Consider the following 16,996-nt stretch of genomic DNA (forward strand, 5'->3'; position numbering starts at 1 on the left):
AAAGAAAGTACAAATGCTGTAAAGCATTCAAACCACAAGATTTACAAACCACAAACAAGCCTGTCTCAATATACCGGTGGTCTGTGCTTCGCTTAGAGTGCTAAATAAACATAACTAGCATATAGACATGAGAGATCAAATTTGCCTTGATCTTTTGACATTTGATGCCTTTGATCTTTGAACCATTAAAACCTCCTGCAAGTTTCATAGCTTAAAACGTCCCCTTTATAAACAAAGCATTTATTTAATCAAGCTCCAAAAAGGCTCTTATGATAGTGGGAGACCTGTGACCTCAAAGGCAAATTCATTTGCATATGACTGCCTCTAAAGCAAGACATTAACAAATAGTTATACATCTTTGCACCCTAGGCCCCGCCCACTGGCATTCAGTCACTTAACGGCTGACATTTACCTATACTGGATGTGAGCGGCACATCACGTCAAAAGCAAATAGAACCCATTATAATCACTGATGCGGTCTACACTGGATACAGTATAAAGATTCAGATTCTGACATACTCCAAGTCCACACACTTGAGTCTGTCGACAACAGGACAGATGGATGAGTGAAAGAATGTTTTACACGTCCAGTTTAAACAGCTCGTTTGCGTCTCTGTACAGACTTAAGAAGGATCCCAGCATCAGAAACAAGTGGATGGTTTATTTTAATGTTGTCCTAGATCGCCTCTGAAAATTGTATGTTTGTTCAGAGCATTTCGTTTTGTAAACGAGACACAGTGTAATGGAGAGTTTGCAAAGAAACTTGATGAAATATGAAGCAGCCAGAACTGTACTGGACCTGACAGCAGCTACATCGCAAACCGTAAGTAAATAATTTCATAATGCTTTGTCTGTAAGTGACAGTTTTATATGTATAATGTTTTCAAATCACATTCTCGCAACAGCGAGTGGGCATTGATACTAGTCGTTTATATTTATTTTTTTGCACATTTAATGTTTTGCTATATATTTTTACAAAGGCTATGTTTAAATTACAGTCATGATAATGTTACAATTTAAAATGAATATATTATTTTAAAAAGTGTATATCCGGAGCGGAAATCAAAATCATTTCGGTCGACTGCAAAATTTCCATTTAAACTTTAATGAAATTAGTTGTTGCGCACATCCCTAATACTGTTTCCTATGCAAGGAAGTTAGCCAATCACAACAGTGTCCGTTTTCTGACAAGCCTTAAAGGTGCTGCCCCTAAAAAAACAGATCACTTCAGACAGAGGGTGAGAATGAAGGTTGAAAATAAAAAAAAAATTCGCATATATTTGTTTTTTGTGCAAAAAACTTTATTAACATTATAAATAGAGATGCACCTGTGTATCGGTCAATAAAAGCTATTATTATCACTATTGGCCATTGGCAGATTGCTTAAAAACAGCCGATGATCAGGGACGATTTTATCCTGCGGGAAAACGTGTTCAGACTGCAACCTCATACTGTGTATAAAGAAAATCTCTTGTGTTGAATTTAGTTAACGTGATAATAACACATTAACAGTTAAAAAAATAGCGACGTTAAAGCAGGCTCTATTTGACCCTATTAATCACCCATAGTTCAAGCCAGGATCACCAGGTCTGCGTTTTTTCTACATCAAACATTATTTGTAGCGCCTCCCATCCAATAATCACAAAGAGCTTTGTGCTTTGTTACTTCTGATAAGAAACAAAGTCTCAGTTTTCAAATTCTATCTATTTTATCACGAAATTCAAACAATACACGGTGTTTTGATGCTCTTAAATGTGACGTGACAGATCAGAGTGCTGTAGCGCCTCAGTTCAAGCTGCAATGCGGAGCATGAGTCTTTTCTTCCGCATTAATACGTTATATCTCGAAAAACATACATGAACATCAAAAGGTATGTTAAAAGATACAGTACAATTTACAGGAATGTATCATGTCTCATGTAATCACTTAATCTGTGTTTCAACGTCAATACAATAGCTTGTGAACAATATGTCACATAACGTCACATTTACCTCAGGAACGTTTTCTAGTTGTTCACAGTTCCTTAGTTAGCTTAAAAAAAAAAAAAAAAAAAAAAAAAACACTAGAGAGGAGCTTATTTGCTTATTTACTGTTCATTATATGTTTGAATAAATCTGCCATAAAGACAAGTGCTTATGAAAACTACCTTATGTGCAAATGAGTTGTATACAAACATTTCAGTTTTCATTTGAGTGTTATTATTATTTCTGAAAATAAATAGAAGCTGAATATAATACCCCTCTTGTTAACTGTAACCTCTAATATTATAGTGCACCAAATGAGAGGGTTCCCTGTATAGTCTGCAGCATTATTTGGGAGAGATTTTTTTCCTTAAGAAAAATCAAACGATCAGTATTGGCATCAGCCGATATTATTCTGAATAATCGGCTATCTGTATCGGCAAAGAAATTTAGTATCGGTGCATCTCTAATTATAATTGAACCTCAAGGAACATATTCAAATTAAAAAAAAAATCCATGTCATGACCCCTTTAAAGGACAAAGACGTATTGTAAAAGTACAATATTACAGTAATAGTATCATCACTTTGATATAATACTGTTCAAAAGTTTGATGAGTCTTTTTTTAAAGAAATTAATACTTTTATTGAGCAAGGACACATTGAAAATGTGAAAGTAAAGACATTTCATATTACAACAGTTATGTTTTAAATTAAATAAATGCTGTTCTTTTGAACGTCCTATTCACGACAAAATCTGACTAAATGACTTCCATATTCTTATGCTATGGTTTTGGTATGGTTATGTAACATATAATATAATATAATATTGGAGGAAAATACTTAATTCTTAGACTCAGTAACTGAAAATGAAATTAAATGTATGGTGTAAACATAATTTTTACTGAAAAAAGTATCTATAATTATAAAAAGATAATCCATTTATGAAAAAATCCATGTAGAATTTGTTTATGTCCTTTGGGATTCTGATGTTAGTTTCTATGGAGACTGATGCAACTTATAAATAACGTGAAACCAACATCTCGCCAGCACTACAGTCCAGCCCTTGTTATTTAGTGCATACAAGCAAAAAATTAAGTAAACAATGTCATACGTAATTCCTTCAGTTCACATCAGTGCCTGTAGGGGGTGCTCATCCTGTAGCCTTACCTGGCTTGTGGTACATCGATGCTAGAAGAGACCACCTTGCGTTTCTGTTCCAGCAGAGAAATGGAGCGGGTGTGATCCTTCTCCGGTTCCAGCGCCCGGCCCGTTCGCTTGTGCTCCAGCACCCGTGGCTCCTCTACGCACTCCGGGCTGAGGGAGGGCGCCTCTCCTCTCTGCACACCCCCATTCTGGCCCTGCGTGGGCCCATCCCGCTGACCACCGTTACAGGCGCTCTGCAGAGGGAAACACATTTGAGTTTCTTCAGGCTTAACTGTGTTAACAGTCTCTCTACACGGCTCCCGTCAATGAAGCCCTATTTACACCTACGGGGGTGGTTAATGCTATAGACCCCTACTGTGAGGCTTGTTTGCTTGTAATCACGCAGCATTAGGCTGTATTTAAACTGCTTGTAATTTATACATCAGTCAATACAAACACCTGAACAATGTTTTGGATCAGGAAATCATATTCACTGATCTGCAGGCTTGTTTGTTTTAGAAGATCTTTGCGCTGCTGACAAAAAAATAAATAAATCCCCCTCACTCTGCCATTTCCCCCTTAGCACAACAAGCCACCATCCGTGACCACACTAATGCAAAGACGAGCAGCTTTTCCTCTTGCACGTCTCATCTGCACAGCAGCCGTAGACTTTTCTATTTGCTGTGACTAAAGCTGCGGTACACTAAACCTCACGCTACAGAGAGGGCAAACAGGGGCCAAGACAACGCAATTCACCGCATGCACCAGAGGAGAGCATGATCTAACAGTGAACGGCATGCAATACAGATCATTATCTTACCGTAACACGATTAGTTTGACTGAAGAGAGAGAAAACGGCTATCATGCTGAGCTTTGAGCATCTGGGAGTTTACATGCTACAATCAAGTTAAAAATAAAATAGATGGATTACCTGCCTCGATAACAATTCAAGTAACTCCGCTGATAAGGGCTAAAAACGGTATTATAAAACATTAAAACAACATACAAAACTGTGGATTTCATCACTAGTTCAGTGTGGTTATCTTAATAAACTCTATTGAATTGGTAACATTTTTATTTATGTGCCAAATGTCATCATTTACATCATTTAAGATTTCTTTCTTCCGTAGAACACAAAGGGAGAATGTTTGAAGAATGTGCTGGCTGCTCTATTCTATGCAAAAACAATGACTTAGAACTGGAGCTTTCAAGCTTTAAAAAAGGATACAGATGCACCATAAAACATTTCATTAACATGATCTATATGGCTTATGCACAATATTCCAAATCTTCTGAAAACAAATAATAGATTTGTGAGAAATACTAGGGACGCGCAATAAGTTATCAGCCAATATTATAGATTTTATTATTTATTGACTGGATATTATTGAGTGTACAATTAGCTAGGTAATTGTTAATACAATTTACCTTAGTTTTACATTTAGCTGTTATCTAAGGCTGACTTAAAGGCACACTATGTAAATTTTCGCTGTTAGAGGTTGCTTTTTCAAAACAAAGGCGTAGCTTGATGTGCTGATCTGCTTCTTCCGGCCAAGCGTATGTGGGGTAACACAGCGCTGTTTTATCATATTAGATACATTTTTGTATCTAATATGATACAAAAATGTTGTTATAGTGCTACTCTGCGTTTGCTCGGTGGCGGCTTAATGCACACTGCAGTAAGCTAAATCGATATTAGGCATTAGGGCTGGGTATTGACACAAATTTCAAAATTTGATTTCGATTCACAAACTTGCAATTTGATTAGATTTCGATTAAATTCGATTCAATTCAATATAGATTATTTTGGATATGGGAACAGTACATTTTCTCAAGGAAAAAAATAATGCTGTAAACTATACATGGGAATCAGTTCCACATTACTATAATATTGAAGGTTAAAATTAACTGATTTGTATACAAACACTTAAATTAGTGGAAGTTAAGGAAGTTTTTATAATAATAAAGTTAAAATACTAACTGCACAATTATGTAATTATATTTCTACTCCAATTCGTTTTTTGAAACACATTATTTAAATGGTGGCTGTTATAAAAACTTGACAGATCTATTCACGCTTACATTAAACATTGAAAAGAACATTAAAAATTATAATGAATGTGTAATATGGTGCGTATATTTAGCAAAATGCTCCTCTCTAGAGTTCAGTAAATGTAAATGTGACATTACATGACATTGCTTTCAAGCTGTTTTACTGACATCTTTCGCGGTTGAAACACTGATTGAGCTATTCCATGAGACAGGATACGGATTTCGGCAAGTTGTACTTTATCTTTCAACATATCTTTGGGTGTTCATTCATGTTTATTTCACGCTGTAACTGGTATTAGCGGAGGAGATGATCAGTTCACGCGCGCTTCGCATTGCCGCCTCTCTTGAACTGAGGCGCAACAGTGATCTTTCACGCCACATTAAACAGCGCCAAAACAGTTATTTTTTTGAATTTCATAATAAAATGGACAGAATTTTAAATCTGAGACTTTGTTTCATATCAAAAGTAACAAAGCACAAAACTTATTGCCATTTATTGGATGGGAGGAGCACTACAATGTTCTATTCATTCATCAGCTGAAAACAGGATTTAACAAGATTTAAACAATAAGCCTTAATGTGTTGAGCTATATAACATAATGTATCCAAACAGTTGTTCACCTGTCTAATAAAACTAGGGTTGCAAAGGGGCGCAAAGTTTCCGGTAAATTTCCGGAAACTTTCCACAGGAACTTAACCTGGGGAATTTTGGAAATATTCCAATTTGGAAACTTAAGAGGAATTTACGGGAATTTATGGGAATTTATGGGAATTAATTGGAAATTTTGGGAAATTTATATAAATGTATAATATTTATATAAAATGTATCATATACAAACATAAATATAAACATTTTGTTTGGTCATAACATGAAATTTCTTTTTCGCATTCAATTAATTCTAATTTAGTAAATATGTAAAATAAATATTTTTATTGCAGCAATTGTTATGTGTTATTTATTTCAGTGTCACATGATCCTTCAGAAATCATTCTAATATGCTGAGTTGATACTCAGTTATTGTCAATGTTGGAAACAGTTGTGCTGCTTAATTTTTTTGTTTTTTTTTTTTGAACCTGTAAAACTTTTTTCAGGATTCATTGATGAATAAAAAGTTAAAAAGAACAGCATTTATTCAAAATAGATTTTTTTTTCTAACAATATCACTTTAATATCACGTTTTATCAATTTCACACATCCTTGCTGAATAAAAGTATTAATTTCTTTCAAAAAAAAAAAAAAAGAAAAAAAATTACTGACCCCAAAATTTTGACCGGTAGTGTATATTGTTACAAAAGATTTCTATTTTAAATAAATGCTGTTCTTTAAATTTTTATTCATCAAAGAATCCTGAAAAAAGTATCACAGTTTATAAAAAATATTAAGCAGCACAATTGTTTCCAACATTGATAATTGAGTATCAAATTAGCATATTAGAATGATTGCTGAAGGATCATGTGACACTGAAGACTGGAGTAATGATGCTGAAAATTCAGCTTTGCATCACAGAAATAAATTATATTTTAATGTTTATTAAAATGGAAAACCATTATTTTAAATTGTGGTTATATTTCACAATATTACTGTTTTTTCTGTATTTTTGATCAAATGTCTATGTTATGGACTGGGGGAATGCACAGTGCATGCAGGGGGTGTGGCCTCAATATCCCTGCAGTAAGTAGTGTGCTGTGTGAATGTCAGGGTAAAAATTCAACTGAAATTGCATTAAATCTGGTTGTTTTAACCAAAATTATGCTGCAAGATGTTTTTTTTTCAACTACATTTAAGTACCCTGTTATAGGCTAACCTGCAATTTTGCAAATTCCCTGTTTATTCCCATTAATTCCCATATATTCCCGTTAATTCCCATATATTCCCGTTAATTCCCATATATTCCCATTAATTCCCATGGAAAGTTTCCAGCTTTGAAAATGCCCAGAATTTTGCAACCCTAAATAAAACACATAATATATTAAAGCGTCTTTGGTGACGGAAACCGAGGGTAATGCGGGTATTATGTCATTGATAGGCGACGCACGGACAAGATCCGTGTCCTGGTTAAAATTGCTTATTTCTCTGGATTTAAACATTCTTGGAAACATTTGGGATAATGCAAGTACCCAAGTCAACAAAATATATAACATTGTTCTAGTGGTTTTTGGATATTTTAATTCAAAAATCTTACATATTGTGCCTTTAATTTTTAAAAATGCTAATAATTTAACAACTTTAGGTGCGTCCCAATTCGCATACTTATGTACTATTCTGTGACGTTTTTAAGTACAAATAGTGTGAGTAGTGCGTTTACACAGAAAATTCCAAAAAGAAAAAGAGCACTTTAAATACCCGGATGATGCACTAAATTAACAGAAAAAACGAAGTGTGGAACGTTGGACACTTCATGCACTCAACTGTCGCAGCTTTAATTACGTAGTGGAGGGGGAGGGGGTATCCGACTCCTTTGTTAAATGACAAAATAACCTTATACAATTCACGGACTACATGAATGAGTACAGTACATAGTGCATAAGTACATAGTGTATAAGTGCATAGTGTATAGTGCGTCGTTTGGGACGCAACTAATGTTGAATGTAGTATTTAGCAAATAAATATACATTTTTCCTACTGTACATTATAATAATGTGATGTGTAAATTTACATTCAATTCAGCATTTAAAATGTATTTGTGTGTTTTACTTTTACTTTAGACAAAATAAATAATTGATAAATGGCAGATTACAATTCTATTATCAGCCATATAAAGAAAATAATTATCAGCTTATCTCTATCAGCCATAATTTTAATACTGGTGCATCCCTTTAAAACAGAATGAAATAAGAGTGAATGATGACAATTTTCAACTCTTCCTTTAAACCTCTCATAGTGCAAGAATTATGCTATTCCATGTAGAAGACGAATGCCAGGCTTTAGCGTATTTTCATGAGATGAACAGATTTGCTAAAGCGGTATCATGTTGTGCAAGACTTTCAAGCATCAAATCAAAAATGCACAGTTGACAAGTTCAAATTTAAATTTCACACACTATTAAGTTCTGTCTTTCTCTCTCAAAACACACACCCTTGCTTTGTGCATTTTAACGGCCACAGCTTTCTCACCTCATTTGGAGCACAGACTCCAAACTGATCAAATATGGGTCACAATTCATATGCCAGTCAAACTATTCAAATGAGATCTTGTTTTTGCTAAAGAGTTAGAGGATTTTAATCAATTTAAACAGATCTCGACTGATCTAATAAGAGAATTAATTAGATTTGAGAGCAGGATGCACACAGATGAGCACTCGAAATTAATTATCTACAAATTATTTATTTATTTATATTTGAATATTCACTAGGAAAACAAACACTCACTATGCACGTTCACGTGCACTCAATGTTTGAAATAATACTAGCAAAGGAACTATGACGCTCTGCACAAACTCATAACAAACACATCTACTGCTTTTCTGCCTCTGAAACAGGGTTGCATCTATCATGACCAAAGCTTCAACCATTTCATGTGAATGAAGTGTAAACCAGCAACAAAGCCTTGGAGCATAAAGAGTTAAGACTGGTAGACAGCCTGTGTGGGTTAATTAAATTTTGATATTAAGCAGTGGAAACAACAGGGGAACGAAAACAATCCAGTCCGCCTTTGTCTCTAAATGCCACACTGTAACACACTTAACGTGAAGCCCCTCCTTACTAGGCCAGTCAACAAGTGGCATTCCCCCAAGCCCCAAGCCGAATGGCACTCATTTGGGAATCCAGGCGCCCTGCCAAAGCCCCAGATTCTCTAAGCATGACCCTCTGTAAAGCTCCGTTTTGCTGCCGTTATGGAGCAGCTGCTCCGGGACCATTAGCCCCCACCCTAGTTTCACATCCCTCCCTGCTTGCATTGCTTACATCTTAACCTTTTTCCCATCAAGTGACACCAGAGAAGATGTCACAATGTCTTGTATATAATAGCTGCATGTTACATTTGAAAAGTGGCACTTTATTATTTCTGATTACAAATTAAATGGATGTCTGACTTGGAGCGCATGTACATAACAAAAACATTAAGGTGTAGCAGTTGCCACACTTGCCAAAAACAAATACATACAAACCATTAAATGTACAGCAGCATCCAAATAAAATGTGATGCACATTTCAGTTATTGTGTTTGTTTTGTTGTTTAAGGTAATTTACTTCAATTATTTTCTGATGTTATTAACCAAAGTCTTACAGCTATGGCTGTAATAGAATGAAATAGAACTGGTGCCATTCTTGTCATTTTGACCCTCTTTGTTTTGATGGCACCTCAGGCTGTATAACTTGATGACTGCAATTAGGTCATTATAAAAAACTCTTTGTATTTTGCAATTACGTGCAAGCAACTGAGCCTAGTGTGCAATCACACAGAGTTCAATGAATAAAATGAACTTGATATAAATCATTAACTAAATATTAAATTACATATTTACAAAAACACGATCACTGTAAAAGCAATTAATGTCGAAAACACTAAACAAAAAATCACTAAAGAGCCGGTTGCAGCGGAGAGATGGAGGCTGTTGTACGAGCGCGCGCACGCGCGCACACAGATGCTTCTGCTGGCGCGTGAATGCTGCAGAGCGTGTTTGTTTGCCACTGTTATCCACCCACTAAAAGTCAGATAATCAGCGGCTTACACACAGGCCCTGCAAGGCTACGGACTGCGACTAAAACGGCCACAAATACAACAAAACAACACAATTTTACCACAATCATTTAAAATCTAGTCAGCTAACAAAACTTTGTGTTTGTGTTTACCACATAGGGTTTCGTCAGATTTCATCTCGCGACTGGGGGATAGTTACATATTTAGTCAGTGTTAACAACACCGCTATTTTACATCTTTCTGTTGAGCTGCATTCGCTGAATGAAAATGAACACAACGCAAAATGTCCAGTTCGCGAACAAATGACTCTTTTGAACATGTTCTTTTTAATGAATCAGTCCAAAAGATTCAAAAACAAAAGCGTTCAACTGACTCCCTCACTGAACTTGCGAGTCATTTTTCGTTTATGTTTGATTGAAAATAAACCGATCACGGTTATTACTCGGGTTTTAGGTTCGTTAGACTTAAGCTGACTGTTAATATGATATGTAAATCGAAATATATGTTTACACAGTCGAGTTATATTGTAATAGAGTAATACAATCTAGAAATATATGTTACAAAAATAAGTTAATTGTCTAATGAGATCCGCTTGTAAAATGGATTCGTGCTAAAAGGAGAACTTTGGTAAGACTGTAAAATGAGAGATTTTTTTTCCAAATATTCTCAAAAAATATTTATATTGCACAAATAGGATAACTAGCAGCAACATTTCAGACACAAAATTATATAAAGCTAGAAAATATCCTTTTAGTCAGTTTTTATAACTAACAATTGCATAGTTTCATTCATAGTGAATGTTAATAAGTAAAGAACTCAAATTGCATATTTAATTCATATGTATTCTACTTCAGTATGTACTTAACAGTCATTTGCAACCATTCCCATCTAACAATGAGGCCAAAATTGTCCTTATTAAAAATAAAGTTTAATGCAATATATTGTGAGCATGGACACCGGCGCTTCTGACTGTTCTATAATTTGGTCAGCTAAAAAGTAATTGGCCCCTAAATGTTTCATTTGAGAAGCCAATGACTTCGTCCTCAGCATGATTACTGCAATATCCACCCTCACACATTCAGATGAGAACTATTTGGACCATCAAACGAACAATCTCTCAGTGCACTGTAAACAATACTGTGTGCGACAAGCAGCAGCACAACAACAACAAGCCCAGCTGACCACACACACCTTCAAGCTCGACTTCAGCGGTGCTTTCGCAGTCATCTGTGCAATCTCTTCCTCCGAGAATTCTTTCAAGCTCCCGTCTTGCATGAGCACCGTGTACACGTTGCGCCGATGGCCGGTTGAAGCATCTCTGTTGTCTTGTTTGACAGCCTGGATCACTCCCGTGAGCGGAGCCGCGTCTCCCGTTAAACCCGGCGCGTACACGCGGCTCCCAATGACCGAGCGCTTCACCAGCCGCCGCGTATGCATAGTTGATATATCAATGAAATAGGCAAGTATAATTACTTCGATCGCTGCACAATGTCGCTTTAAAAACAAGAAATGTCACGTTGACAAAACCCGAACGGACCGACCGTCATCATGGGCCGAACATGCGAATAATACGACAACATCACTACAGATCTGGACCGCATCCACATATTTCACCGGCGTGAGCGCGCATGTTCGGGACACGAGACCAATGAACCGTTACAATATGCAAATGAGCAATGCTTAATAACCTCTCCGTCCGTCCGACCGAATGACCGACCGGCAACCGATATCTTTCTTCTGTCGACCTGTTTGTTTTGCTTGCCGTTCCCTTAAAGCTGGCGGGTTGTGGTAAAACACGGAGCGGAGCACCAGTTTTGGATCGACAAACACGATGTATTTTTCACAATACACACCACGGGCATTTATGTCATAAATCACCGAAGAGCGGCTGAACAGAAATCTAATTAATATTATTATATTAATTAACGTCTGCAGTGTCGACTGTGCTGTTGTAATAGCCCATTTTAGCGTAAATCCGGTTTCTTGTGAGAAAGACTCCATTCCATAAAATCCTTCCGGGTTTTCAAGAGCCACTGGCTGTACCGGCGGAATGTCGCCTGTAAACATGTGCGCTCGCGCAGCCAGTGTGCGTTCTCATTGGTTCACGGCACACACGCCTCCACTCGCTCGCGCTCGCTTTCTTCTGCAGTTTCCCTCCAAACTAAAGCAACGGGCCGGGCGCTGCGATTAAAACAATGACTCGAGGATGGAGAGAAGAGAGTCTTTGAGTAGTTATTATTTAAGTAGGTTGGTCAGTGTACATAACATTAATAATAGTCATAATAATAATAACTTGTCAAAACCGGGTTATGAGTGTAATGTGAGAGTGTGTGACCCGGTGAGAATGATTGACAGGCGGTAGGGAATCCCGAGGGTCCTCTATGTTGTGACCTGTCATTAGTAGTCAGTAGAATAACTGTTTATGCAAAATCAGTCACACTTGCCACATACCAAAACATAAACTTGTCTGACTCTGAACATAATGCAAATATTTAAACGATTTGTTATGCGGAGGAAGGAAACGCTGTGGACATATTTCTATTTTTGACGTCTTAAAGGGATAGCTCACCCAAAAATGAGGATATTGTCATCAGTTTGTCATTCTCATGTTGTTACAAATCTGTATGAATGTCTTTCTTCCATAGAACACAAAAGGAGATGGCAGAATAACATCTATCACCATTCACTTGGTAAATGATAAATGATGACAGAATTTACATTTCTGGCTGAACTATCTCCTATAATACAAGCCTAAATGAAATGAAATGACATTTAATAAGTTACACACTACTCTTTTTTTCGCATACTGTTTTTCTTACTTCCCACTTCTGAAGTCGTGATTACGAGCTCATCGCATTCAAGTTTAGATTTGAGAGGGCGTTCATGTGCAATTTTTAGAAACTCATAATTACGATAATTCAGAGAGCATGTGAAGGCAGCATAACTTCAGGTTACTCCCATAAAATTTATTATGACAAATAATATCAATGTAATGTCAGTCACAAACTCATCACAAACTTGAAACGAGTTATTTACACTGAAATTAACTGCATATCCCAAGCAGGTGAGCCTACTAGCACTACTTACAATAAAGAGAAACCTGTCTCAGTTCTCATTTGACCACATACTGAAATAACCTTCCTTCAGACACATGGAAAATACCACTAGCCTCAATCCTTGTATTTGCAGTTCAAAAGGCTATAATTTAATGGTTGATTCAAATGTTCACTTTTATGCATTTGGCATTTTTATTCAAAGTGACTTACAGAGCATTCAAACTATAGCTACATTTTATCAGCACATGATTTAATTATTAAACTAGCAGTAATAAAGATTTTTAGATTTTCATTTAAAACATGCAGTAAGAAGCTATATGAAAGTCTCTTTCTGTTCTTGATAAAGGTGTAGTTTAAGGAATGTTCCTTTTTTCAAAGTAATAGAAGTAGCATAATACAATGCCATCTCAAATATTCTTACATTATTACAGTTTTAGTTGTGCAATTTGTACCGATTACATTTCAGAAGTAATCCACCCTCTTTTGTGCATTATAAAGCCTTAATTGGACATTGTTACCCTTGTGTCCGGTTAAACACAAACATGTACATGTTGTTGAATGTGCTTGTCAGTGTGAGTTCTGAATTGATGGTAGCATTGATCATTTCTCAATGTATATAATTACTGTGTGCTTGTGGGCATGATTTGTATATAACAAACGGTCTATAGGAAAAACCCCTTAAGGCATGGCTGAAAAGATTTAATCTTTTAAGAAACAATTTATCCTTATGAAGTGAAAATAAAAAAATCTATTCAGTGCCCTTGTTTGCCACCGCTCCCTTATGGAATACTTGCATTGAAAATGAATGTTGCTTTGATCACAGATTCAATCAATAACAGGCTGTACAGTGATATGTGTTCTTAAAGTCCCCTAATACCAGTGCGTTGACATGATAATAAAACTTATTGCAGGTTGTTTTTCTACACTTGTGAATTTATGTATCGACAGATTAAATATCAACAGATTATACTGTGTTTTTGTGCAATATAAATGCCCTTGTCTTACTGAAATTGCCATGTAAATATAGCACTATTAAGAAAAAATTATGTTAATAAATCAGTTGATGTGGATAAACACATGCACACACATTATATTAGTCCAGCATGACTATATTGTTTAAGAAGCAAATACCACAATACAAAGATTATGATGAAATAAACAAATGCAAAATTCATTCTTATTTACAACTAAATACACAGAATTTGGTTAGAGGGAGAAACAAAACATACAAAGTTTCACCATGATATTAACTATAACAAGGATCTTCTCAATATGGAACCTGTACCAACACAATGTACCATTACAAGCAAACACGGACAACATTGGGACTCCATCCACAGTCCTTATTTAAACCTCACATTTTAAATAGTGCTAAAGAAATCCAAAGCGATACATATTCCTGCTATTAGCCTTTTAAATGTTAATAAACCTCCTTTAAACTTTCTTTCATTAAAAATGCATCTAGAAAACAGCATGAATTCCACTGACTCTTAAAGTTTCAATAGTTCCTCAATACAAACAAACTATAAAATTTCCTCATGCTGTCATTTGAGAGCAGTCGCCAATCATTACAGAACCATACTTAAACAATGATATAATTTAACAGATCAAAATAGTCATTTGAATATTTACAAGTGTCTCTTGGCATGAAGTTGTCCCATGCGGCGTCTGGACTTTGATTATACTGCTACATGAATGTAAAAGCAGCTAAATGCATACCTGATAATAAAGTACATTTACTAAGCTGCCAGGCAAAGCTGCAGTGTGGCAGTACCATGATGTGCTTTTCAGCCTTTTGAAATGTTGCGTACCTATTACATGTGAAAACCAAACAATATCTGAAATATATAATGTATCTGATACACTTAATACAGCTGCGTCAATAAAAAATAAAAAAATAAAATCACACATACATATTGATGCAACATAGCTCAATTACATCACAAATGGCAATTAGTGAACAACTGAACACCAGCAATAGATAATAGTCAACTTTTCATTAATACCCTTTTAGTACACTCATAAATGAGTGTGCTTAACTTTGCGTACCTAAAAGATCACTTCCTCAACTGAGCCTGTCATTTGACACATTAATTATAAAACATGTTAAAAGGCTCAGAATGATGGCTACACTTAAATGTTCTTCTTTTATATTTTGATATGTGTTACGTGAAAGTCACTTGCTTACTACTTGTAAAACGAAATGCTCCAGCAGTTCTGAATGATTAAAATGAGTGTACTTCCTTAATGGACTGAGCCGAGAGGTCTGCTGTTGACTGTATTTGATTGGTTCTCTTTTCGGGGTTATATAAGGACACAACTCCGTCAGTTGCTCAACTAGTATCACGTGAAAACAAGCAGGCAGAGTGCAGCTTACAGCAGATGCGGTGTGCAAAAGCGTGGAAACTACTAGTACACTTTATGAATACAATATTTCTTATAAGACAACAGCCACTGGTGTGACTTTGTTTTGAAATGTGATAAGGGGGTTATATAGATGTGCTGTTAAGCCACAAAATAGTGAAGGCTTAGCTTTTGAATATTAATTAGGATATGCAAAAATAACATGATCTTTTACTGTTTTGATAAGTAGTCTATGTAATATACCGATATCGTGTGTGGTAGCCTATTTTCGAGTCAGTCATTACCATTATAAATGTCTTTAAATAATTTAAACTAATTTCAGTCGCACATTTGTTGCTAAGTTCTCAATGCAGCAGTCATTCTCGCTGAATATTTCTACATATGAATTCTGAATCTTTGGTCTAGCATTGATGATTCCTTTGTATATTAGTGGTTTGGGTTTCTAATCCACCCTAATGGAACTCTAACCATAATTACAGCTTTACATGAGTGGATATCAGTAGTGGGAACAAAACTGTTAGCAGTTTGTTTTGTGATTTCTCTAGAACGGGAATGAGCTGAGGAAAAGCAATAGATTGGAGCACATATATTGATATCTGAGATGGTGTGTGTGCTGGAGAGAACATTGCTGCATTAGATACATCCCAATTGCAAGCTATTTCAGAAAATGGTGGGGACAAAACTGGCCATGGCAAAAAATATTTGTCATAAATGATGCCAATGAGCACAGATGATATAAAAGGGGCACCTCAGGTTTGTGCTCCCCATTTATCCACGTGAATAGCATAACAAACCCTCTTCTGAGCGACTCTAGAGTGTTTCATTTCCTGTGCTGGGTCACAGGTCTGAATGAACCCTTTCATTAATAATGTTCAAAAACAATGGGGTGCATAAATGCTATACTGAGAAACATTCAATCAGGAAAGGTTAAGTGCATTATTCTTATGATACCACTCCAAATTCCACTTCTAAACCTCAAAGAAGTGAGTTCTCATTGTCCACAGTCCCTTAGAAGGGTGGTCAGAGACGAGAGATCTCCCCGTTCAGACCCAGTTCCCCCACGCTCTCATAGTCAGGTTCCACGATCCCATTGCCCTGATGAGCCTCTTCAGTGGCTTTGGCGATCTTGATGGCCTCGTACCCAGGGTCTGCATTCTCTGTAAGCCCCTCCGGAGGCTGGGAGCCAAGAGCCATTGGGTAATCATCCCCAACTGTGGCATAAAGATCACTGGAAGTCGACTCCGGCACCATTCCTTTGATCTCTGCGATGCTGCTGTAGTCATTCTCAGTTTCCTTTACAGTATTCTTCACTACCTTGGAGTACATGTCTGATAACTGAAAATGGAAATGTAACAGAGAATGAGACATCTTTACTCCACAGACTTGGTTCAGTGTGATATTAAAATGCAAATCTTATTAATTGTTGATAAAACCTACAAAGACTTTAAAGGGTTAGTTCACCCAAAAATTCTGTCATTAATTACTCACCCTCATGTCGTTCCACACCCGTAAGACCTTCGTTCATCTTCGGAACACAAATTAAGATATTTTTGATGAAATCCGAGAGGTATCTGACTCTTCCATAGACAGCAATTTAACACCACTTTCAAGGTCCAGAAAGGTACTAAAGACATCATTAAAAAAAAATCACCGTGGCTGCAGTGGTTCAACCTTAATTTTATGAAGCAACAAGAATACATCAGAACTCCAGCTCAGTATTGGCCGGCTCCTGCATCAGCATCATATGCATGCATCGTTCTGCTCATGTGAACAGCATCGG

At 36.3% G+C, this 16,996-nt stretch overlaps 2 protein-coding genes across 5 annotated transcripts in view; both read right to left on the minus strand.

Moving 5' to 3' along the window:
* Positions 1–11,589, minus strand: part of znf704 (zinc finger protein 704) — a 62,199-nt gene extending 50,610 nt beyond the window's left edge. The window contains exons 1-2 of one of the 3 annotated variants that reach the window (XM_051871655.1): positions 10,988–11,589; positions 3,130–3,359 (exon numbers count right to left, since the gene is read on the minus strand). In XM_051871655.1, coding sequence (XP_051727615.1) covers positions 3,130–3,359; positions 10,988–11,233 — 476 coding nt within the window. In that variant the 5' untranslated portion in view covers positions 11,234–11,589. The remainder of the gene's footprint in view (positions 1–3,129; positions 3,360–10,987) is intronic. The other 2 variants (XM_051871653.1, XM_051871652.1) reach the window with 2 other exon arrangements.
* Positions 11,590–13,940: 2,351 nt separating this feature from the next.
* The window catches only part of pag1 (phosphoprotein membrane anchor with glycosphingolipid microdomains 1), a 55,372-nt gene continuing 52,316 nt past the window's right edge, over positions 13,941–16,996 (minus strand). For both annotated transcript variants that reach the window (XM_051872476.1, XM_051872475.1), the window contains one exon: positions 13,941–16,551. In XM_051872476.1, coding sequence (XP_051728436.1) covers positions 16,237–16,551 — 315 coding nt within the window. In that variant the 3' untranslated portion in view covers positions 13,941–16,236. The remainder of the gene's footprint in view (positions 16,552–16,996) is intronic.

Source organism: Ctenopharyngodon idella, chromosome 19 (assembly GCF_019924925.1).
Source record: "Ctenopharyngodon idella isolate HZGC_01 chromosome 19, HZGC01, whole genome shotgun sequence".
Classification (NCBI taxonomy): domain Eukaryota; kingdom Metazoa; phylum Chordata; class Actinopteri; order Cypriniformes; family Xenocyprididae; genus Ctenopharyngodon; species Ctenopharyngodon idella.